The following is a 22,686-nucleotide window of genomic DNA, read 5'->3' as shown; positions in this document are numbered from 1 at the left end:
TCTGGGTCTCCCACACGGGTGCAGGGTCCCAAAGCTTTGGGCTGTCCTGGGCCACAGGCAGGGAGCTGGATGGGAAGTAGGGCTGCCGGGATTAGAACCGGCGTCCACATGGGATCCCGGGTGTGCAAGGCGAGGACCTTAACCACTGTGCCACCGCGCCGGGCCCAAATGTAACTGTTTTTTATCAAGGTCTCCTGCCCTCCCCTGCCTAGCTTCTTCTCTTTTGAGGCTGACAATTTTGAGATCTGGGAGGACTCCTCCACGCCCTTACAATTCTGTTGGTGTCCACCCCGTGCGGTTACACTCTCAGGCTGGTGTCACATGGTGCCCCAGCCTGCCAAAGATCACGTGGCGGACTTACTGCAGCTTTTCCTAGCTGGTGCTCCATATCGCCAGCTGGTGCTCTGTGGCCTCAACACCACCTCCAGTTCCACTAGGCACGGCCTTCTCGGCTTTCATTTGAATCCTCTGGCGCCCCCTCGTGGCTCTCCCATCGCTCATCCCGTGCACACCTGAGGAAGCCCCGCCTCCTGGAGCTCCCCAGGTGTAGCCACCAGCACAAGCCACACCTGAGTCCACTTCAGCCACGACTGCAGCTCCTCCGGCCTTCACTAATCAGCTTCCATTTTACACACACTCATGTCTTTACGGAGCGACTTTCCCCCCCCTCACTGTGCAATCCCCAACAGGCTTGTTTGTGTTTCCTTCTGTCCTTCTTTCCTTCCTTCCTTCTCCAGCCAGGCTGTGAATTTTCTAAATCTCTTCATCGAGCTCCTGTTTCTCAGCGTAAAACTTTCACAAACAGCAACTCATCTTGCAGCCCTAATTAGTTGTGCCCTTGAGTTTTCCTCCACCAAATCAATTTATCACCTGTGAGTTGAGGCTCACACAAAGTTTCTGCACAGGAACGCAAGAAAGCCGGCTGCTTTGCCACAGTGTAACAAAGACAGCCCCGCTCCCCCTAACAATTCTCAGTGCCACCCGCATCCTTACCAAGAGTCCCCTGACCCTGTCCTTCTCCACCAGCCCGCAAATGAACCACTTTGAGGGCACTACTGAGAACTTTGTCTCAACAGTTCAGCCAGTCTCTTCCCATCTTTCCTTTTAATAAACCAACTCCAAAGGCTGCTCCACATTTCCTGATGAAATCATGCTCCAACACCTTGACACCAATTTTCTGTCTTAGCTTTTTGTCACTCTAACAAGACTTAGAAAGGAAGGAAGTTTCCTTTGACTCACGGTTTTGGAGAGTCACTGCTCGAGGTGCACTTCAGGCCATTCCTTCAGCCACCTGCAGCGGTCAATCCGGAAACCGAGACCGGGATGGGCTTCCAGGGCCAACCCCTTCCGGGGAACTATCCGGATATCCTACAGACCTTCCTTTTAGCCCACCTCCTCAACAAGGTAATTGGGTTGTTTTCACTCTATTTGAAAAGTGCGTGGCGTTTGGGGAAGACAATGAAATATCTAAGCCTAACACCATCCACACGCAAAACCCAGTTCCTCCACTGAGCCCGCGTGGCAATCTCATACCCCACAGAAGTAATCTGTGACGTCTTTAATCATTCAAACTTGCTTTTTGTCCCCTCACACTAGTTTTTTTTCTCTTTCTCTCGTATATCACATTGATTTAATGCCAAAATCTTCCATTCCCACAGGCAGAAAGCTCTGGTAAAAACCAAATTCATATTGAGTCTACATGTACCACATCGCGAAATACAACACTTAAGTGTTCAAAAAATTTTGGTGGGCCGGCATGAGGGCTTACTATGCTAATCCCCCACATACAGTGCTGGAATCCCATGTGGCTGCTGGTTCGTACCCCGATTCCTCCACTTCTGATCCAGCTCCCTGCTAATGTGCCTCACAGTGCAGCAGAGGATGGTCCAAGGACTCACGCCTCTGCACCCACTTGGGAGATCTGCAAGAAGCTCCTGGTTCCCAGCTTCAGACTGGCTCAGCTACGGCCGTTGTGTCCATTTTGTGTCCACTTTGGGGGGCGAAGCAGCGGATGGAAGATTTCGCTCTCTCTGTCTCTTAACTATAATCTTCAAGTTAAAAAAAAAAAGGAGGGGGGTTGACGATTTTTAAAAAGTGGGAAAAGCAAAGTGGTCACTGGTGGAAGCTGGCATCTACAATTGGGTGGGCAGTAGAGTGGAGGGGAACAAGCGCTTAATGAGGCCATATTATGAGGCAGGTACACTGCTGAGCAGGGCTTCAGTCTGCTTCATTTACTTCTTTACACGGCAGTTAAGTACCAACAACATCATCTGCATTTTCCAGACAAGGAGTCGGGGATAAGGAAAGGAAGAACCGCGTCTCACGCCCGGCCACGCTCCCGGCTCCTCCCCACTCCTCTCCCACAGCAGCTCGCCCGGCGGCGGGCCGGCCCTTCGAGAAGCCGCCCGCGGCGCGTCTGCGACGTCATCACGCAGGGCCGGGCGGCGAGGCCTCGTCCTTTAAATGCCGTCCTGGCAGGACGCGCGCGACTGTGAGAGGAGTGGAGGAGCGCGTGTGGGCGTCGGGAGGGCGGCCGAGGTCTGAGGCGCCGGGGGCCGGGAGGTGGACCGAGAGGCTGCCTTGTCACGGAGAGGCGGACGGGACGGCGCTGCCCGGTGGGCTGCGGGAGGCGGGAACATGGCGGCCCCCTGGGTCGGACGGGGACCCGCGGCTCCCGGTTCGACGCGGCCCCGGTTCCCCGCTCCCATTCCGCCTCGTACCTTGCTTGCCTGCAGAGCGTGGTTGTTCGTGTCTCATAGGCCGGGGCGGGGTGGGGTGGGGTTGGACATGGAAAGACACGGAGAGGTCACGCTGAGTGAGCCTGGCAGGTGTCACTGAAAGCTGCAGGGCCCTGCTTCCCCGCAAATGTGACGCCGGGGTCTCTGAAAGGGCGAGGGTGCTGCCCCCTCACCGTGCTGTCTTGGAGAAATGGCAACAAGATGGACTTGGACAGTAAGGGATTAGCGGGGAGCTGGGTTTAGATGCACGGGTTCTGGCCATGGGGCCAACGTCTTTTTGGGTCCGAAGTCGGGTATCCTAAAGAGTGACACGCTGGCGTTAAGTGGAAAAGGACTCCTACAATAGATGCTCAGTTAAAAACAGCCTGCCAGCGTGTGTGTTTGAGAACAGGTGATAGGGAGAAGTTTCTCCCCGCCTGGCCCTAGCTAACCTCTTGTTTTTGGTCTTGAACCTTTGGTTTTTCCTCAGTGGAGTGTGTGTGGTTCCCGAGGGGCCCTGTCTCTGGGCTGTTAGCCGACGTGTGGGATACAAGCGAAGCTGAAATCTAGAAAGATGAGCTCCAGCGTGGCCGCAAGTGAACCAGTGCTGAACTGGTGAGTTGTTCATCCTGGCAGTCCACCTGAGGCAGTGAAGTGGAGCCCGTGGCTGGGGCAGCAGAGGAAGGCTTCTGACCAGGAGAGATTTGCCAAAGATACAAATCCAGGGTCCCAGAGTTTATTCTCACTTTCACATGCTGAATGCTTTGTAAGGACTAACTAATAGCTGCACTTTTTTTTTTTTAAGGCAGATTTCACAGAGAAAGAGGTAGAGCGATCTTTGACCTTCTGGTTCAGATCTTCGACCTTCTGGTTCACGCTCCAAATGGCCACCATAGCTGTAGCTGACCTAATCCAAAACCAAGGGCTTTTCTCTGTGTCTCCAATATGTATGCAGGGGCCCAAGACCATGAGCTGTTCTCTGCTGTCCCAGGTCATCGGCAGGGAGCTAGTTGGAAAGTGGAGCAACTAGGACACAAACTGGCGCCTGTATGGGGTGTTGGCACCGCAGGCAGAGGATTAGCGTGCCAAGCCGCTGGGCCAGCCCCTGCTGACTGCAGTTTGACTCCTGAAATGCAGCACTCCAGTTGTGCTTGGGTTTAGACGTGGTGGAATTTTGTTTTGTGTCCAAAACGCTTGCCCATTTCCAGAAAAGGAGTAACAAGGGCCTCCCCCCCTTTAAGAAGAGACATATTTCTTTTTGTTATACCGGAAATTAGAACAAGTGAGAAGACTGTAGACTGCACTTTAGATGTACAGAAAAATGTCATAAATGGAGAACCAGATGAACTAATGTGTTTTGTAGACATTCAGCTAATATATATATTGAAACTGTAGATCATTTTAACACAACTTGAGCCAGCCAAAGGGCATACAAAAGTCACAAGATAACAAAGATTTTTAAAATAATAGCTGACTCCGTGTTCAGTTGACATGTTCAGTAAGTACTTGTTTAATGCAAACAAGACTCCCCTCTCCAAGACCCTCATGGTTGGAGGCTGCTGATTCTCTGTTTGTTGATAAACAGAAACCTTAAAATGTAAAGAGATGTCTCAGACATGGTGCCATGACAAGGTGATAAACTCTCCACTGGCACATAGCAAACAGGAGATTGCAACTTTTCCATTGATATTGTAACCACAGGGGTTTTCTTTTGTTTGTTTGTTTTGTTTTTGACAAATGCCATTAAAAACAAGAAATGTGTTTAGAAAAGATATCTGAGAATTTACCATTTAGGGAATAGGACAACCAGAACCTGCTGCTTGTCTAGATTGTTCTTTTGTAGGATTTAAGAGGTGTGTATATCTGTGTTCCACGCCAGTGCTATAAAGTGTGTTGAGAGGCAAGGCATTATGGAATCAAACACGATCTAGAATGTTTGCACAGAATCGTAGCCATTGAAGCTATCCGTTTATTACAGTATCCAACCTACCTTTGTCCTTTTTGGATGATTGGTTTTTATTTTTAATTTTTTAATTCCCTTGTCAGCTAGCATTTTTGGAGTGTTTATGACATGGAAACTATTGACTGTAATATGTTTGTCTCTAACCTCACTATGTTATGCAAAATCGTGTATCACCTTAGAGGTGGTTTGAATAAAGAGATGCAATTTATCTCTTTACCAAATCAACAAAAATTAGATTTGGATAGTCAGTCTGTATATTGCCTTTTAGCCTGGCACAGTAGTGCGTGAACAAGTACATGGAGAAGTATTTTCTGTCCCGCAACCAGACATCTTACTGTGCTGCCTTGGAGCCAGCGGTGAGCTCTGCCCCAGGAGACTCTTCACTGCACGTCAGTCTGTTGTATCTTCAAGTCTCAGATTTCTCTGACATTTCTTTAATTGAATAAATTGTTATTTGTAGGGAAAGCAAAATTGATAGTAGCAACTGAAAATTTCATAATGAGCCTGGGCTTCAAGTTATCAAAATAAAACATCCAAGTTCCTAAGCCAGATGCCTGAAATTGTACATATAAAGAGGAGAATTAAGAGGAAAAGGGTGTGGAGAGTGTTAAGTTATGACACTTCTTAGTATAGTGGAAATTTGCAGTGGTTAAATCTGCACTTTGTTTCCCAGGGATGATTCACCCAAAAACGGCCTTAAGACATTTTTCTCTCGGGAAAATTATAAAGAGCATTCGATGGCTCCAAGTTTGAAGGAACTGTGTGTTTTGTCTAGCAGGTAATCTGTGTGTTTATTTGACTAGCCCTTATTTAATTGCTGCTACCTTGATAGTTGTGGTTTTGTATCTACTGCCATTAAACATTGAAATTATAGAAATGTAGAAATTAAAAAATAGAAGAAAATTATTAAAGCTTGACTATTTTTTTTTCAGATTTTTACACATGAGTATTTATACACAGAGTGGATCACTCTGTAAAACATGTGTACTCTGCCTTTACAACAGTGTTTTGTGAGCGTCCTTTCTGCGCTCACGTGAAGCTCAGTCCTGGTGGCTGCCAGTGACTTCAATCTACAGTTGTGCTTGTAGTTCAGTTAGCTAGTTTTATGTGACAATATGTTCTTCATTGTTTTCATTGTATTTACAAACAGTATGTTGGTGAATTTTTTAAAAAAGGTTAGTTTTTATTGCAAAGTCAGATATATCTAGGGGAGGCGGAGAGACAGAGAGGAAGATCTTCCATTCATTGATTCACTCCCCAAGTGAGCGCAACGACCAGTGCTGAGCCAATCCGAAGCCAGGAGCTCTTCTGGGTTTCCCACATGGGTGCAGGGTTCCAAGGCTTTGGGCCGTCCTTGACTGCTTTCTCAGGCCACAGGCAGGGAGCTGGATAGGAAGTGGAGCTGCCAGGATCAAAACCAGCGCCTGTATGGGATCCCAGTGCATTCAAGGCAAGGATTTAAGCCACTAGGCCACCGCAGCAGACCCTGAATTTTTTTTATGTTTCTGTAGAATCAGTTTATAGAAATCAATTCCCGAAGTACCATAGAAATTTTTTTTTGTATGAAAAACTGTTCTGTGAATATTTTCAATTCTTATTATTTACTTACTACCACCTTTTCTTTCTGATTGACTATTTCTGTTTTGTTGTGGATTAATCCAAAACCAAGTAATTGAGTTTATTGACAAGATGTCTAAATGCACTGAATGAGGACTAGCAGTCTCCCCTTGGGGAAGTCGGTGTTGACTTCCTTCTCTTTGCCTTCTTCCTCTCCTACCCTCTTAGAATCCTGTTGTCAGTCACCCCTGCTTACTCCTCATTTCTAATCATCTTGAATAATATATAATTTTGCTCAAGTTTTTCCTGTTCACATCATCTCTAGATTCTGTATTCCTTCTTGGCTACCCTCTTATTACGTCTCTTATTTGTGCTTAGACTTCCTTAAAGACTTGTATGTGCTTGCTGAGTGAAAATAAGGAGCAGAACATTTACAAAGACCTATGGAAAATGTAGAACAAGATAGCACTAGTAAGTTCTTCCTGCTAAATAATTGAAGTATACATGGGTTAAACTGCCTAGTCAAAATGTGGATAAGGGTCCAGCACGGTAGCCTAGTGGCTGAAGTCCTCACCTTGCATGTGCCAGAATCCTATACGGGCACTGGTTCTAATCCCAGCAACCCTGCTTCCCATCCAGCTCCCTGCTGTGGCCCAGGAAAGCAGTTGAGGACGGCCCAAAGCTTTGGGACTCTGCACCCACATGGGAGACCTGGAAGAGGCTCCTGGCTCTTAGCTTCAGATTGGCTCCGCTTTGGCTGTTGTGGCTGCTTGGGGAGTGAATCATCAAGTGGAAGATCTTCCTCTCTGTCTGACTTTCCAATAAAAAATAAAATAAATCTTTAAAAAGTGTGGATGAGTAGGATGGATTGTCGAGCCAGACCTTGAGTTCACTGCATGTCCACTGCACTTTCTTTTCCCTGGACATCCCACTCGTGTTTCTCTGGCCTCCACCCACCAACCTTCTAAAACTCTTCTCACTGTCATCATCAGGCTCCTGACTGTGGAGCAGTCCATGGTTTCTGACTTCTGGGTTACTTCTTTCAACTTTCACATGCCATTATCCTCATCAGGCTTCCCCCTAAGAGAGTAATTAATAGCTTTCAAAAAATACTAATCACAATACTAATTTTGTAGTCTTAACCCAGCCTTTTGCATCTGAATCTATAGGTAACAAGAATATGAACCCGACTGAGGCTGGGGTAAAATCAGGGTAGACCTTCATATGAGTATATCCTGTCTTTCTGTCTGTCATGTGTGCCAGTTGTATACAGTAATCTGCATGCTGCTGCTTTCCAACTCTGTTGGTGATGTCTCCATGTCAGTACATATAAATTCATATTTTTATGGCAGCATCATGTTCTGTTGGGTGGATATCATTTTTTATCCTTGATTCATGTTTAGCCTGCTTCTACTCCTTTGTTATGAACAGTGAGCAGTTTTTAATATTTGTGTTGCTAGAATAAGTTGAAGGGAATGCATATATGCATTTTGAAAGGTATTACCAGATTGTCATGAAAAACATTAATGAAACAAATGCTTTTTTATATTATCAAGTGATTGAATAAATTCACAAAAAAGCAGCCAGTTGTATTAAAGAGATAATTTCAAACTTGAATGTTCTGGAGAATTTCAGAAGCACCTTTCTTCTTGGCAGAAATAGCTAGGGTATCCGCTACTGTCAGCTGGAGGATGTTACGGCAGCTAGACTGCCTCATGTATGCGCATCTTTGGATTTGTGTCTTAAATATTTTTTTAAAAAAAATTTGTATTTCTTGGGGACAACTAATTTCTTAAAACTTACCAGATAGATTAAAAATTGCCTGTATCTATTTTAATCAAGGAATACCTACCATTTTAAAATTATTTTTGTGTTTTGATAATATCTATCTTTTAAAAAAAAAAAAAGATGTGTTTTATTTACCTGAGAGGAAGAGTTGTGGAGAGGGAGACACATAGAAAAAGAGATCTTTCTGGTTTATTTGCTCGTTCCCCAAATGACTGCAGCGACTAGGGCTGACATAGGGCTGACCCAGGCCAAAGCCAGCAGCCTGATTGTAAGTGCAGGGACCTAGCCCTTAGACTGTTGTTTGTTGTTTTCCCAAGCAGTGCGCAAAGTTGATTGAAGTTGAGCAGCCGTGACTAGAATAGGCACCCCACATGGCAAGCCAGCCTTAAGATAGCAGCTTAGCCTACTGCACAACAGCACCAGCACCAATAACATGTGTCTTAATCGTTTCCAAAAAAATTTCCCACCATTTTTTAAATTATCTCAGCCTTCATTTCACTGTAAAAAAAAATTTTTTTTTAATATTTGTTTATTTTTTTATTGGAAAGGCAGATTTATAGAGAAAAGAATAGACAGAGAAAAAGATCTCTCCAGTGACCACAATGGTTGGAGCTGAGCCAATCTAAAGCCAGGAGCCACAAGCTTCTTTCAGGTCTCCCAAATGGGTGCAGGGTCCCAAGGAGTTGGGCCACCCTTGACTGCTCTCCATGCCGTAAACAGGGAGCTAGGTGGAAAGTGAAGCAGCCAGAACACCACTGGTACCCATATGGAAGCCTGGCACTTGCAGGTGGAGGTTTTGCCAGTCCCAAAGGAAAATTTCTAACATTTTCTTTGTTCTACCCTTCTTAAAACTGAAAGTTTTTGATTCTCCCTGTTTTTCGTAGAAATTTTAAGTAAAAAGAGACTGGGTAGTTGACAAAATGAAGGCAGAAAACTTCAAACCATCTACTGTACTAAAACAGAATGCTGCAACTGTGGCTAGGGTGAGGCCTGTCAGGCTCTGCCTCTGCTCCCTGATGAAGATTTTGACAGCACTGCACACGGAAATGATGTTGATGTGCGGCCATTTCCCTCTGTGCAGAATGTAGCCAATTTAAGCTGCTGGGGTTTCTTGACATTCCTACTCTGGCATATCTGAGTCAGCATCTTGTTGCTGCAGCAGCTTAATTAAATTTGCCAGTTACTGCCACAAGGACAGACATGTTCTCACATTTAGAGAGACAGCTGTGAAGCAGTATTGTTACGAGTTGCGGTTTGAGTAGTTCTCAAGACATTGTCTAGTGAGAAATCAACTGGCTGTAATATATTTCTCCCAAGATCAGCAGTTAATATTCATTTTGTTAACCTAAAATATGCTTATTTTTATACAGCTATTGGAGAAACTTTAGTAGCTAAGTATATCTTTTTGCCTACATTATTTTCAGAATCAGTATAAGCATCCTTAATTTAAATTCATATATTCTTTTCCTAATAACTAATCTGCTTTCTTAATTAGTTTTTCATCCATAGCTTGGCTGTAAGAGTTATCTTTAATGTTTTGCTTTATTTGAGGTGCCTGAATCTTTTCCAAAAGAGACATTTTTATCATTTTCTATTATTATAAAGTTGATTTAAAACAAAATGGGGTCCTAAGTCAGTCTTTGCCTAGACATAGATCCAAAGCAGTAATTCTCAGCCTTACTAGGCTAAAGCCCTCCTGCCTTTTACAACAATTATTGAAAAAAAATCGCTTATTTTCTGAAATGAAGTTAATATGTATAATTATAACTTTTAAAGGCAATGTAATACCTTAAGTATGTAATGTTAAAAGGAAAAGTATTTGTAATGTATATTTTACTATGTAAGTACATAGATACTACTGATCTAGAAGATACGATATGGTTGTAAAAGACACCAGTTAAAATGCAAAGGTTTTTTTGGTCATTGTTTTTAATATTTGAAAGACAGGAAGAGAGAGGGAGACAAGGAAGAGAAGAAGAGTCAGAGCGAGAGTAATTTTTTGTTTGTAAGTTCACACCTTAAGTGGCCACAACCCCCATTGCTGAGCCAGGCCCAAGGCATAAGTAAGAAATTCCATTTGGGTCTCTCACACAAATGACATGAACCCAAATACTTGTGCCTCCGTCTGCTGCTTTGCAGGAGGATTAGTGGAAGCTTGATTGGAAGTTGAGCATACCAGACTTGACCTACACTCTAGTTAGAAAGTGGGTGTCCCAAGAGGCAAGTAACACACTGCACCACAAGGTCCATTCCAATCAAGTTATATTTATGGGAACTAAGATAATCAGAGGAAACACTGAATAAAATGTGCTGTTATGGTAAGCAGTAACAGGGCAGATTTGCTTATGTATGAGTAGAGAAGCTTCAGGAGACCTTTAAGAGTTGTATAGAATAGTGCCACACATTACAGACTGCTGGTCTTAACCTGTACCTACTTCAGCTTCCTTCACTTCTTTCCTCCTCTTTTGTGACAAACCAGATGCACTGAGCTTCCAGAATACCCCATGCACATTAGTTCACCATTGGTAATTAAGAGCTTCCGCGCTCTGGTGTTTGCCCACCCTTTGCTTTCTCCCTGCTCCTGCCTGGTCCTGGTGTCCTCAGGGTTCTCCTCGCTCACCTGCTTGGTATGTTTGGTTTGGACATCTAAGATCTCCACTGTTCTCCATTTATTTGGCCAATCCTTTTGAACTTTAAAGTCCTGGAAAACTGAAATTGTCTTGTGCCTGGGTGGATTGTGTTTAGTATGTAGCTGGAGTATGGTCATCACTTATATGATTGAATAGAGGAGTCATGAATGAACCAATGGTGGCCATCTTCCTCATGACTTTTGCTCCCTGAGTGAATTTTTGCTTAATGTGGAGCCAAGTCATAGGAGCAGCTTTAACTTGACAGTGGATTTAAAAAATGTAGTTTCTTAGTGGTCTTCTAAATCTTGTTACTGAAAATGGGGTTTACAATAACTAAATAGCAGGGATAGACAAATGATTATACAAGACAAGAAATGTGTAGCCTTCTATTGATTTGGAGTGGTGAGGTGACTTTTTTTTAAACAATGATTAGCATTTCACAGATACAAAGTAACATTCTTTAAGTGTATTTCATTATAAATTTGCCAGGGTTTCTCTTTTGTATCTATGAAAAACATGAAGGCTTAGTCACATGTGAATGGTAGAGGATTGTGTAACTTTGCTAAAGCTGCCGTTTATGCCATTAAATGACATATAGTGTTGGAATTTTCTTTTTAATTTTTAAGGTTCATCAAGGGGACCAGAAAATGTTGAACTGCAGGGTATCTGTTAACTCTAAGTTTCAACCCCCTTATGTACTATTACTGACTTTTGTTCACTATGTTAACTGATACCTTACTGAAGAATCTAATTATTTTTAAAAACTGACATTGTAATGTAAAAGCAAAATACATATGTATATAATGGACAAAAATATTTTCCTCTTCAGTAAATGGAATAAAGTTCCAAACTGCGTAATTAGTCTAATAGGTATGTCTCTCCCTCCTCATCAGGTAATTGAAGGTAGGCTCACAATGTGATCCTGCCCTGCAGAATACTTCATCTGCACTAAATGCTTGAACATCAAAATGCAGGTGGCAGAGTTGGGGAATAAGCCAAAATACACTGTGTTAATCACACGTATTCTCCTTGGTGATTGAGAATCGTGAAGTTCCATGATAGTAATCTTCATGTGAAAAGCACATATTTGTAAACTGTATTTCTTTTTCCAGACGTGTAGGAGAAAATTTGAATGCCTCAGCAAGTTCTGTAGAAAATGAGCCGGCAGTTAGTTCAGCAACTCAAGCAAAGGAAAAAGTTAAAACCACAGTTGGAATGGTTCTTCTTCCAAAACCAAGAGTTCCTTATCCTCGTTTCTCTCGTTTCTCACAGAGAGAGCAGAGGACTTATGTGGACTTGTTGGTTAAATACGCAAATATTCCTCCAAATTCCAAAGCTGTTGGAATAAATAAAAGTGACTACTTGCAGTACTTGGTATGTATCCTAACCCTCCAGTGTTATTGAAAATAAATAAATAAAAATTAGCTAGCAACTGTTTTTGTTAAATTTACTTTTATTTTATCTTTCCATGTTTGTAAAAATGGAAAATGTAAGGCATTCAGTTGACAAAACATTGATTCTTTCAGTTTCTCAGAGATTGAGTTACATAGCAGGTGTTTTGTTGTTCCTGTTATCTGAGGTGTGAGCAGTAGGTCAGATGGCCACATCACAGGCTGCCTGTGTTTAGAGCTTTCATCTGGGCCTGCAAATGAGTCAATTATTTTGCACAAAGTTTTAACCAATCTTTTTTGAGATTATCTTTAGTAATAATGAACATTATGGGTTTTGTCTTTTAATTTGACTTGGAAAAAGCGATAATTTGCCTTAATTTGCATTGATTATTAATGTAAGTATTTTCCATTTGTTTATGAGGTATTTTTTTCTTTACCTTTTGCTTGTCCGTATCATTTACTCAGTTTTCTAATGATATTTTTTAAAAATGTTAATAGTGGTATGTAAAATAAGCTTTTTAATTCCTAAGTATGTTATCCAATTTTAGTCATTTGCTTTTCTATTTTTGTGTTTTTAATAAGGGATTTACCACTCTGATAGAATTTTAGTTAACTTTTTATCTGTGATTTCTCCTTTGAATTTGGTGGGTTAATTATTCCTTACTTTCAAATTATTAAAGCAGTGATTGAGAAGTTGCTGTTACTTAACCACACTTTTTATTCCAAGACCATGTCTACTTTTTTGAAAACCAGGATATGAAAAAACATGTGAATGAAGAAGTTACTGAATTCCTAAAGTTTTTGCAGAATTCCGCAAAGAAGTGTGCCCAAGATTATAACATGCTTTCTGATGATGCCCGCCACTTTACTGAGGTGAAAAAAAGTCACATTTATGTAGTGTCCAAATTGATAAGCAGTAGTTACATTCCAAAATATCTGCTGATTTGGCCACCAGTTTATGAAACTCAAAACTGTTTAGAAAACAAGTGTACCTTTACTTATTGATGTCTTAGATTGACCAGAAGCATTACTACTTCATTAATCTGTCATGCTTAGTAATATTCATAGAAATCTAAACTTACTCTGATCACACATGTAACTTTGTGGCAGTAAATTGTATTGAAATATTCATATGAATTTATTTGTGCATTTCTTAAATAGCAGGGAATGTCTAATAGGACTGCTAATTTTAGTATTAAATATCAGTATTTTAAGAAATCATGTTAAAAACTACTAAGGGAAATGAAAAATTGAAGAACATAATTATATGTAGACCTAGAAACTTGATTAATAAAAGGAGGCTAGTTTTTGCAGTGAATGGTTATTCTCTTATAACTGAAATATTTTCGTTGCATTATTTCAATGGTTCGTTGTAAATGAATTTTTCTTAATTATTATCCTCTAACAATTTTTTCCCTAGCAAATTTTAAGAGCTTGTATTGAACAAGTGAAAAAGTATCCAGAGTTTTACACCCTTTATGAAGTCACCAGCTTGATGGGATTCTTCCCATTCAGTACAGAGATGGGCTTGAAGTTAGAAAAAACTCTACTTGTGTTGGTAAGGTTTATTATATAAAAAGACACACTTTTAAAATCTGAAATATTGTCTATATTTTATGTAGATTTTGTTTTATGTCAGAGCTGGACTGATCTGAAACTAGAAGCCCAGAGTTTGTTTGGAGTCCTCCATGTGGATACAGGTGCCCAAGTACTTGGGCCATCTTCTACTGCTTTCCCAGGAACATTGGCAGGAGCTGGATCCGAAGTGGAGGAGCTTGGACTCCAACTGGTGCTCAGTGGGATGCTGGTGTTGTGGTACTAGTTCAGCCTGCTATACCACAATGTCAGCCACTCTAAAAATATTTTGTTTTTATAAAAAATTAATACTATTTCTTTGCTTCTTGTCTTCTTCAATACTGCTGAATACAAGAAAGTCCTTTTAAGGGAATTTATAGGCAAATATTTAAAAATAGGTGTGGAAAAGGGTTTCTATTTACAATTACTATATTTTATTCTTAGTAAAAGAGGAGAATAAAATTTAAAGTGCAGGGGGAATTCCGTGAAGGCTCTCATGGATCCTTTCTTCCAACAAACATTGGTCTTTATCAAACAAAATCATCACTGTCTTAAAGAGTTTCTAAATGTCTCAATTGTATTTGCTAATGTGATGAGTTTCAAGTTACAAGTTTCCTATGATGAAAAGAAAAATATCAGGATGCTTGCAATAAATATGTACTTCTTATCTAGGGCAGTGTAAAATTTGTGAAAACAGTATTTCCTTCAATGCCTGCAAAGTTGCAGCTCTCAAAAGATGATCCTACAGTTGAAACACCAGAACAAACAGCGGAAGCTATGCATTATGTAAGTACCAACGTGGCTTTGAGCCTTACTATGTAATCTGTCCCTCCCTAAATGCATAAAATCTGATTCTCTAAAATCATCTTTATGACTGTCTTCCTTTTCATTCAACTGTAACCATGTAATATTTACACGTTTTTCAGGATATCAGTAATGATCCAAATGCAGAGAAACTTGTCGCAAGATACCAACCTCATATAGCTCTAACAAGTCAATCATTGTTTACGTTATTAAATAATCATGGACCAGACTACAAGGAGCAATGGGAAATTCCAGTGTGTATTCAACTAATACCTGTTGCAGGTTTGTGATGTGCTCTTCAACAATGCTGTCAGAAGGCGTTGAACCATTCCATTTTAGGTGTCTGAATCTCAATGGCCACTTGTCAGGCATAAAATCTAAAGTTTGACTGAATTCTAAGTTTGGCATTTACCCTCTTCGGAGTTTTTTAATATATAATATATAGGAATTGACACTTTTTGGATCTGTAGTAATGTTGGAGGATGGAGAACTTACTAGGGAAGAATGGCTACCATTACAGGAAGTGGCCAGATTCTTCTTGTGCCCAAATGAAGAACATTCCAGGACTTTATTGGACAGCTTCAGGTGGATGTGTTTCTGGGACTTAGCTTATTTGCCTGTTACGGGAATTTAGAATTAACGGAGTCCTATACTTAAAAACCCTGGGATTATCTCTGTATAACATTACACATTAATTCCTCCATGTAAAATACCCCCTACTGTTTTGGTTTGTATTTAGTGATTTTTTTTTCTTCTGCCAGAGCTAGTATTTTTATAACAAAGGTAATAAATGAAAGATAATGTCTAATGAAACAACTACAAGTTAAATATATTATCTGTTGTAACAGTTTCATAATTTTTGTAAGTTGATTTAACAACTGAGTAATAATAGCCAGAATATAATAGTGAAATCTGAGAAACACTAAGTCTTGTTAGAAAGTGAACAGATTTCTGTGGCAATTGGATTTTCTTGCCCTTGGATCTCCAAGGGACGTTAATACCTTTTCGCCTCTGAGGTGATAGATACGAGATGTGCTGCTGATCTTGATTTCCTTGTTTTGTGATGCTTCTGTCATAAATCCTGTTTTATTTTTGTAGTGAAATTATAGGTACTGATAACCCACTCTGTTTCTATTTTAAGGGTCAAAACCAGTTAAAATAATTTATATCAATTCACCACTTCCCCGAAAAAAAATGACAATGAGAGAGAGAAATCAAATGTTCCATGAAGTTCCATTAAAATGCATGATGACCAAAGCCACATCTGTTCCAGTCTCTGCAGTGTTTATGGACAGACCTGAAGAGAGTGCATCTGAAATAGACGTATGTAATCATTGTTTTCTCTTCAGGGAAATGGTGCTTGTTTATTCTTGAAAGCCCAGTTTCATTTCAAGTTTTCAGACCTAGTAGTTAAAAATGAAGGATTCAGTTGCATTTCGGAGGGCAGGTGTGTTGGCTTTGCAATTGAGATAATTGTGTTCCATGTCAGAATGACAGGATGTGAGTCCCTACTCTTCCTCATTTCAGTTTTCCATTCATGCATAAATTTGGGAGAAAACATGATAACTTAAATGGTTGGGTCCCTGCCACCTATAAGGGAGACATTGACTGAGTTCCTGGACCCAATTTTGTTCTGGTTCAATTCCAGCACTTGCAGGTATTTAGGAGAATGAACCAGTGGAGGGAGCAACTAATTTAACTTTCCTAAGCCTCAGCTTTCTCTTTTTATTAAAAAAAAAAGTGTGACCATTATTGTGCAGTAGGTTAAGCTATTACATGATGATATCACATTCCATATCTGACAGTTACATCAAGTCTCAATTGCTCTGCGTGCTATCCATGTCCTCAGCTGATGTGCCTGGGAAGGTAGACAAAGATGGCCAAGTGCTTGGGACCCTGCTACCCACAGGGAGACCCAGACAGTGTTTCAGGGATTTTGTTTCAACCTGGCCCAGCTGTTGCAACCTGGCACCAACTGTTGCAGACAGCAACAGAAGATAATTTGCTTTTTCTCTCTGTATGTGTCTGTGTGTCACTCTGCCTCTCAAATAAATAAATGTTGAAAAATCAAATAGAGATCAGCATCTGGTACTGCATACTAAGCCACTCTCTGTAGTGCTGGAATCCCATATGGGTACCAGTTGAAGTCCCAACTGCCCCACTTCCCATCCAGCTCCTGTTAAAGTACCTGGAAAAGCAGTAGAAGATGGCCCAGGTGCTTGGTGCACTCACTTGAGAGACCCAGAAGAGGCTCCAAATTCCTGGCTTCAGCCTTCAAAATTTAGGAGTGAATAAAAGCAGTCTTCTCTCTGAGCTTGGGTTGGTGGTCAAGGGTGCAGATGCTAATAAAATAACCTCAGAAATGTAGGAGTGTGGAGATGCTATTGGAAAAAATAAAGCAAATGAAGCAGAAATAGATTTTTATTGAGGATCAGTAAGGTCTTTGAGGATTGGAAATAGGAACAGATTTTAAGTGAGGCAGAAAACAAAATGTTTAGAAAATTTTATTTAGGAGTGCATGTAGTTTTAAGCATGCCAACCTTTTTGTCTGTAACTGTTTTTTTTCTGCCATTTGCATCTTAATATTTTTATTACATGTCATAAGCATACTTCCAACTTATGTTTTGTTTTACAATCTGTCTTGATCTACTGAAAACTAGTGTGGTGAGGCCAATGTTGGAAACTAACAAGAATATGAAGTAGGGATGAGAGTGATAATAGGTGATAAGAGAGGCTTATTTCTGCAATGGTAGGCCTCAGCTATGAACTGTCCTCGTGGTGACAGCTAAAATGCTGGGTTAAGTATAAAACTTTCTGACAGATATCAGTGATCGAACAGGATAGTGAGGTCCTGAAGAAGACAGAAATCCAGAAGGAGGGACTGTCACAGGCCACTGAGAAAATGAGCTCTGTAATTTTGACAGCATCCTGAGACTAAAAGGACAAAGGTCAGATTTCCATCAAGGACTTGGACTGCAGGGTACTAAGTGGCAGGATATAGCATCACGTTACACCTCACGTTACATACGCTTGATTTCCAGTGATTGATATTCTGATTTCTGTTTCTGTGTATTCTGTAATTATCATTTCAAGTTTTATATTTACTGATTTTCAAATGCTTAGTACATTGTTTTAAATCTCAAAACTTTCTAATTTTATTTATTCCTAGAATGCCAATAAGACCTTAGCAGTTCCTGCTTTGTACTTGAAACTTACTTTGTGTATTAAGTTATAGTCTGTTTTTGCCAATGCTCCTTGCAATCTTGGGAGGGAAGAGAGATATTTTTGACTTAAAAACCAAAGTGTGTTTTAGTAAATAGTTTTCCAACTGTTAATTTGCATTTATTTAATTAATATTGTTCGTGCTTTGTATATTCCTGTTTGTTTTTGCTTACTTAGAAACCTTTTATGATTGACCAGGTAAAATGATCAGATTCCCTTGTATTTTTTCCTCTATATATCTGTATGTTTTCCTTAGAGAGTACTCCCGTCCCTTGGTTCACTCCCCACACACCCACTGTGCCTTCCCCCTGACCAAGACTGAATCTGGGGCTTGGGACCTTATTCCTGGTCTCCCCTGTGGGCATAGGACCCCAGTGACTTTAGCCATCCCATTACTTCCCAGGGTGCTGGAATCAGGAGCCAGATTCCAGAGTCACCCTAAGTTTCTCTGTGGGGACACAGGTGGTATCCTAACTTCTAGGCCAGACATTTGCCTAACTGTATCTTGATGTTACTTTGTGTGTCACATTTTGTGACCTTGTGCATTCATCATCAGCTTCTTTTTTTTTTTTTTTTTTTCAGTAGAATACTCTTTTTTGACCAAAATCTTTTGTGGTGATTTCCACTTTGTCTAACACTGATATTACTCTTCCTGCTCTCTATGATGTCAGATCCAGGTGTTTTGTTTCAAAAAGAGCAAGGTACTGTGCCAGAAGACTGTCTAAACACAATGTCTTGTCTGATCTTTAGAACAAGTCTGACATAACCGTACAATTTCTGTATTAGAACTGGAGAAATTGAAGCTCATGGTGGCTAAGGAATTTATATGCCTTGATCTTTCTTTCTCACTACATAACTGTTGGTAGCATGTTTCTTGCAGATTCTAAACTGTAAGGCTAGTGATTGTATATATAGAATCCTTAAAAACATTTCCATGGCATTTATCTTAAGTGTTCCACCAGACTGAGGAGACATCTTATGGTTCTATGTACTTGGAGAGGTGATAGTTTATTTTTATTATTTTTTTTATTGGAAAGGCGGGATATACAGAGAGGAGAGACAGAGAGGAAGATCTTCTGTCCGATGATTCACTCCCCAAGTGAGCGCAACGGCCGATACTATGCCGATCCGAAGCCATGAGCCTCTTCTGGGTCTCCCACGTGGGTGCAGGGTCCCAAAGCTTTGGGCTGTCCTCGACTGCTTTCCCGGGCCACAGGCAGGGAGCTGAAAGGAAAGCGGGCTGCCGGGATAGAACCGGCGCCCATATGGGATCCCGGGCGTGCAAGACGAGGACCTTAACTACTGCGCCACCGCGCCGGGCCCGAGGTGATAGTTCATTATTGAATAAATAAAGCTGTCTGTAGTTCATACTTTACCAAAACAAAAACAGTACAGTACATAAAAATCTGTAGCCTTAGTAACTTGTGTCCCAAAAATACAATAAACCTTTTCTGAATCACTGTATTCATTTGTGTCCCCTTACACTTCCGTGCCCCCTCATCCCCCATACCAACTAAGGGATTATTTACTTAAAGGGGGAGAAAGAGCTTAAATCCACTGGTTGGCAAACCCGAATGACTTCAGTGGCCAAGGATTTGGAATGGGGGGCTGGGGGAAAGGGATGGGCAGGTGCCAAAAGTTCTGTCCTAGTCTCCTAGATGGGTGGCACAAGCCCAAGTACTCGGGCTGTGTCCTGCTGCCATTCCAGGGACAGTTAGCAAGTGGCAGGATCGAAGGTGGAGCAATAAGGACTGGAACCAGCACTGCAGTATGGAATGTCAGTGTCACGATCCCTGCTCAGATGGGGACAGAAAGTCATTGGTGGCAGGAATATGCCCGATGCTGGTAGTACTTCACAGGCTGCTGGGGAAAGCAGCTTTCTGTGGAAAGACTTTGTTCTTGGTCAGTTGAGCACAGATCTTTGCATGAACACTAACTGGAGTAGGAAAAATGAAAGCTTGCCTTCTATTTGACTTTACATTTCTTCTTTGTAGTCATTTATTCTATGATTAATAGGCTTTAGCAATTTATGAGTTATTTTATTTCCTGTGCTGAGTTGGCAGATTTATTTATGTGTGCCTTTCAATAGGAAGGTGGTTAATTACTAGCAGTTTGTTGTCTTCTTAAGCATGAACTTTAAAAGCCTTTGGATTTGTTACCTTTTAAAAAACTTGAGAGACAGATACAGAGGCAAGCACAGCTGCCATCTGCTGGTACCCTCCCCACATGCCATAATGACCAGGCTGAAGCTCGGAGCCAGGAATTCAATCTAGATCTACTACCCAGAACTGTCATCTGCCTCCCAAGGTCTGAAAGAGAGGGAACTGAGGATGCAAACTTAGTCACTCCCGTATAGGATGCAGACCAAACTTTCTAGGCTTTCTGCTTCTAAAGAATGTGAGCTATGTATTTGGAGGGATGGATAAGTGAAGAGTGATCTGAAACTTTGACTAATAATTTGCTAATATGTTCTCTTAAGATGTCCAGTGAAGTTAATGATTGCCGGAAAATTGAGTCTCTTGAAAATTTGGATCTGGGATTTGATGATGATGTTACAGAACTTGAAACTTTTGGAGTAACCACCAGCAAATCATCCACATCACCAAGTCCGGCACATAATTCTACAGAGCTCAACAGGTCAGATTCTCCTGCAGCCCCCAAAGTAGCAACCACACCTGTGACACCAACTGTACCAGATGTCGCAGCTAATTCCAGAAGTTTGTCTCGGATTCTGATGGAACAACTGCAGAAGGAGAAACAGCTGGTCACTGGTGTGCATGAGGGCCCAGAGGAATGCAGAAGTAAAGATGATCCGGAATTGGCAACGTGTGGTGAAAATATATCAAAGTCTGACAGGTCTTTGATGAAAGAGAGTGACTTGAAAACATCTGAACCTGTGCAACTGGAATGTCTTAAGGAAACTGAAAGCTCTAATAAAAATGATGCAGCTGCAGATGAGATGCATGCTGACAGCAAGAAACTACATGTTCAGCAGAGTGCAGATGCTTTAAAGGATAAGACATTAGAGGCAGATAAAACTGGAAGTGAAAATCTGTCCAGTAGTGATACAGATGAGGACTGCTTAATCATTGATACAGAGTGTGAGAATACCAGCACTGGAAAGATGACAGCTGTGGATTCTAATTTAAGTACTAGAACAGCTAGCCCAAATTCTTCCACAGTACCAGCTGCTGTGGCAAGCCAGACTAGTAATACCTGTGCTCCTGAAGAGTCCTGTATTTTAAAAAAGCCCATCAAACGAGTATATAAAAAATTTGATCCAGTTGGAGAGATTTTAAAAATGCAGGATGAGCTCTTAAAGCCAATTTCTAAAAAGGTACCTGAGATGCCATTAATGAATTTAGAAAATTCTAAACAGTTTGTTTCTGAGCAGTCTTCAGCTCCTCTAGATGCCTGTAGTTGGCCAAAATTTGGGTGGACTTCTGCGTTTCAGAAACCAAAAGGACGTAAGTAAATATTTGCAAAAAAAACTTTCACTGTTCCTTTTCCTCAAATTTTTCTTCCTCATTTCTTCACTTTTCTATACCCTTTTTTATAATCTTTACTTAATAACGTTTTAAGTTTTCAATCTGGTGGTCAGTATTTCAGCTTCCAAATTGTCCTTTGTAGATAAGTAGGCAAAGGTATATGGATTTTATAGTGTTTATTCAGCACCTGGAGTGGCTGCTAAGTTTTAGGTAAAATGGTCTGCCAACCTGATATAGAGGAAATGTATCAGGAATAATTACAAGTGTTAGTCATTCCAACGTGTATTTATATTTGGTATTGGACTATAGTATACTTTATTTTTGTAAGATAAATATAGATTAGTTCTTCAGTCCTACATAGATTAGAAATATTGGACCAGTGCTGTCAACCCTGTGGCCTCGGCATCCCTCATGGGTGCTGGTTCATGCCCTGACTATTGCTCCATCTCTGATCCAACTCTGTGCTTAAGCCTGGGTAAGCAGTTCAAGATGGTGCAGTTCTTTGGGCCCCTGTACCCACATGGAAGACCAAGAAGATCTAGGCTCCCAGCTTTGTAGCAGCTCAACTCTGCCTGTTACGGCCATGTGGGAGCTAAACCAGCAGAGGGAAGACCTTCTACCTCAGTCCTTCTCTTTCTGTAAACCTGCCTTCCAAGTAAAAATATATCTTAAAAACACACACACATTGGCTTTTGGATATCTTTTAAATGAGATTTTGCCTCCTTATTAATTTAGATTTATTTAAAGAGCAGAGTGACAAGGAGAGACGGGCATATCTTTCACCTGCTGGTTTACTCCCAAAATGGCCAGAATTGCCAGGATTGGGCAGTCTGGGGTGTTGAGTTAGGCTGAAACTAGGAACCTGAAACTCCATCCAGATTTCCCACATAGGTGGCAAGTGCCAGACACTTGGGCCATCTGCTGCTTGAGTGGGATCTGAGCCTGCCGTTGAGCACGTAACTCCACATGATGCTCATACATGTGGTTGCAGTTGTTACACCATAATGACCCCATGTCTCAGTAATTTATGTTTTGCCTCGAGTTATCAAAGTTTACATTTAAAATAGGGCCTTAAAGATTTGATCTCAGCTCTTACTGCAATTCCAGTAGAAAAAAACTTATACAGTAAAACTATGAGAGTAACCTAAGACAAAAAGTACAAATTTGAAGTTGATAGAAATTTAAAGATGGTTGAATTGTTTTATTCTGAATCATGGTAAGAGTTAACAAAATAAATATAACAAATTATTTTTAAAGGGTTGCCATATGAACTTCAGGACTATGTTGAAGATACATCAGAATATACGGCTCCCCAGGAAGGAAATTTTGTTTATAAGTTATTTAGCCTGCAAGACCTATTGTTACTCGTGCGTTGCAGTGTCCAGAGGATAGAGACAAGACCACGTTCCAAAAAATGGAAGAAAATCAGAAGAGTAAGTTGTTTTTTTTGGCGGGGTTAGAATGTGATAGCATAAGTAGATGATTAGCAATTTAATATGCTAATCTTATGTTTTATTTTTAAATTGGTGATTACTCTTGTGGTATTACTAG

At 41.1% G+C, this 22,686-nt stretch overlaps 1 protein-coding gene across 2 annotated transcripts in view; it reads left to right on the top strand.

Moving 5' to 3' along the window:
* Positions 1 to 3,102: 3,102 nt before the first annotated feature.
* The window catches only part of ICE2 (interactor of little elongation complex ELL subunit 2), a 39,173-nt gene continuing 19,589 nt past the window's right edge, over positions 3,103 to 22,686 (top strand). Inside the window, exons 1-10 of one of the 2 annotated variants that reach the window (XM_040969086.1) lie at positions 3,103 to 3,332; positions 5,354 to 5,458; positions 11,768 to 12,029; positions 12,800 to 12,919; positions 13,467 to 13,604; positions 14,294 to 14,407; positions 14,548 to 14,707; positions 15,567 to 15,748; positions 20,127 to 21,114; positions 22,393 to 22,568. In XM_040969086.1, coding sequence (XP_040825020.1) covers positions 3,292 to 3,332; positions 5,354 to 5,458; positions 11,768 to 12,029; positions 12,800 to 12,919; positions 13,467 to 13,604; positions 14,294 to 14,407; positions 14,548 to 14,707; positions 15,567 to 15,748; positions 20,127 to 21,114; positions 22,393 to 22,568 — 2,286 coding nt within the window. In that variant the 5' untranslated portion in view covers positions 3,103 to 3,291. Of the gene's footprint in view, positions 3,333 to 5,353; positions 5,459 to 11,767; positions 12,030 to 12,799; positions 12,920 to 13,466; positions 13,605 to 14,293; positions 14,408 to 14,547; positions 14,708 to 15,566; positions 15,749 to 20,126; positions 21,115 to 22,392; positions 22,569 to 22,686 lie in introns of those variants that run through there. The other variant, XM_040969087.1, reaches the window with a different exon arrangement.

This window comes from Ochotona curzoniae, unplaced genomic scaffold, assembly GCF_017591425.1.
Source record: "Ochotona curzoniae isolate NIBS_2020 unplaced genomic scaffold, NIBS_Ocur_1.0 scaffold_4701, whole genome shotgun sequence".
Lineage (NCBI taxonomy): Eukaryota > Metazoa > Chordata > Mammalia > Lagomorpha > Ochotonidae > Ochotona > Ochotona curzoniae.
The sequence above is the reverse complement of the archived record's forward strand: the minus strand, read 5'-3'. Positions and strand labels throughout refer to the sequence as shown.